General features: G+C 46.1%; 1 protein-coding gene across 3 annotated transcripts in view; it reads right to left on the bottom strand.

Annotated features, from left to right (window-relative positions):
• The window catches only part of ST6GAL1 (ST6 beta-galactosamide alpha-2,6-sialyltranferase 1), a 123,953-nt gene that overhangs the window by 6,374 nt on the left and 115,474 nt on the right, over positions 1-2,105 (bottom strand). For all 3 annotated transcript variants that reach the window (XM_006765850.2, XM_006765848.2, XM_006765849.2), the window contains one exon: positions 271-369. In XM_006765850.2, coding sequence (XP_006765913.1) covers positions 271-369 — 99 coding nt within the window. The remainder of the gene's footprint in view (positions 1-270; positions 370-2,105) is intronic.

Below are 2,105 nucleotides of genomic sequence, written 5' to 3'. Positions count from 1 at the left end.
TGATGCTCTTCAGGAATAATCTCACCACACAGATAGCAAAAGATCCACTGTTCTTCCTGCGACAAACCATCGTTAGGAGACCAATAGAAGGCAATGTGGACCAGAGCATGGGGAGCACTGGTGCAGGACAGTAATATGTCTGAACTGGCGTCCAGATGAAGTAGGGTAGCACAACCAGTCCTCCCAGATGGCCCAGGTCAGCCAGGAGCTTGGGAAAAGCTATTGGCAAACAGGAGACTCAATCCCTGTTTCTGAGGGACACCCACTTACCTTGGGGATATCTGAATGGTAAATAGACGGGTCCCACACAATCAGGATTCCCTCATTGTACAAACTGTTTGTGAGGAAGTTCTGTTCTGTGGTGACCAACTGCAGGAAGAAACAGACAAGCTGTCACCTGGACATGGACATGTAAATGTTTGATTTGTCCCACATCACAAAGACCACCTGAGACCTCTGAGCCCCACAAGGCTTCTAAGTTTTCGTGCAGCACTCAGCTTCAGTGAGAAGAAGGCAAAGATTCCGAACTGTGTGGCCCTCAAAGGGCATTTTGTCACAATGAATCAGCCATAAAGCAGAGAGGGTTGAACTCAGACTTGGAGATTACTGGATGAGGGTATGGTGAAAAGGGCTTATGGATAGTTCCCTGCAGTTATACTTCATAAGAGGGGCAAGGGGATGAGCTTTAAAGTCAGGATTTCATTTAATCAACATAGTCCCTAGAAATCCTTTTAATCACCTATAAAGTCCAGTACAGTGTCTACAGATTGTGAGGAGACAGACATAGCATCTCTCATGAGTCCCACACGGCCACTGATTCCTGCATTGTTGGAATGGAGGGCTGTGTCTGTGGCTGAGCACCAAATGAAGTCATCAGTCTGTGTGTAGGGGCCATGGTATATACAAAAGCATGCACCTCTAAACACAAGAATCTCACCAGGCTGGTGAGATGCTCACACATAACCTGCTGGAGACCAGTCACAGCTCCTCTCCTCCCTCACATTCCCAGGCTTCCAGACTGGCCTGCAAGTGATAGTTAAAGCCCACTGGGCAAAATGTGACTATCATAAGACTCCCCGACAACTGTGCTACATAATTTTTAGAAAATGCATTTAGTTCCTTAAAAAAAATAGTATGTATGCCCTTTGACTCAGTAATTTCACTTTTTTGGCATTTATCCTAAGAGAATCTAAATTCGGGGAGAAAATTACGCACAGAAATGTTAATTAAATTACATACCAACATAAGAAAAGTGTGGTGGCAAGTGAAAGATACCAGAGTTGGATATGAAAAGACCTGAGCTCGATTCTTGGCTCTGCCCTAACTTATCTGGTGACCAGGAGCAAGTGGTGTGATCTCCCTAGGCCTTCATACTCATCAGATGGGGTACAGAAGTAAATGAGAAAGACAGCAATGGGGCCCCAAAGGTTTACAGTGAAATAAGTCAGGTCATTCCAAAACTGAGATATGAGATCAACTATCAGACATTCCCCTTAAAATGCAGGTGGAAGATGATGTTGCTCAGGTAGAAACTGAGAGGAACACATCACAGAAATCAAGTAAAGAACTGACTGAAAATAAAAGCAAGAATCACAACAATAATCTCACCTGCCCTGGACCACTCACCATCACGAAGGCAGAGACTGAATCAACGTCACTGCAGTGACATTGATGAACAGCTATGGGAGGGCAGACGATCTGTGTACAACCCAAAGTACAGCAATTTGCCACAAGCTCCTTAGGTCATGTGGCTACATCACCTCCATACCTTCCCCCGGATGTAGGGAAGCCCTGGAAGCCTGAAGAATATAATCCTGTCCTCAGTATATCTTTCAGGCAAGAAATACAGGTGGTGGGTCCACCTTGGCCAGGGATTGTGCAGTTGTACAGGATGTCAGGGTGAGGGTGGCCACGAGGTGAATGAGTGTTAAGGAATACCGTATTTGCTGGCGTATAAGACGATTTTTTGGCCCTGAAATATATGCCTCCAAGTGGGGGGTCGTCTTATACGCCAGGTACACTTCAGATAGACTGCCCATAGTGCTTGCCCCGTGCCATAGTGGCCTCCCGATGCCCGCCCACTTCATTCCACATACCGTTCAGGC

This window comes from Myotis davidii, unplaced genomic scaffold, assembly GCF_000327345.1.
Source record: "Myotis davidii unplaced genomic scaffold, ASM32734v1 scaffold41, whole genome shotgun sequence".
Lineage (NCBI taxonomy): Eukaryota > Metazoa > Chordata > Mammalia > Chiroptera > Vespertilionidae > Myotis > Myotis davidii.
Note: the sequence above shows the minus strand (reverse complement) of the source record. Positions and strands in the feature narration are given on the sequence as shown.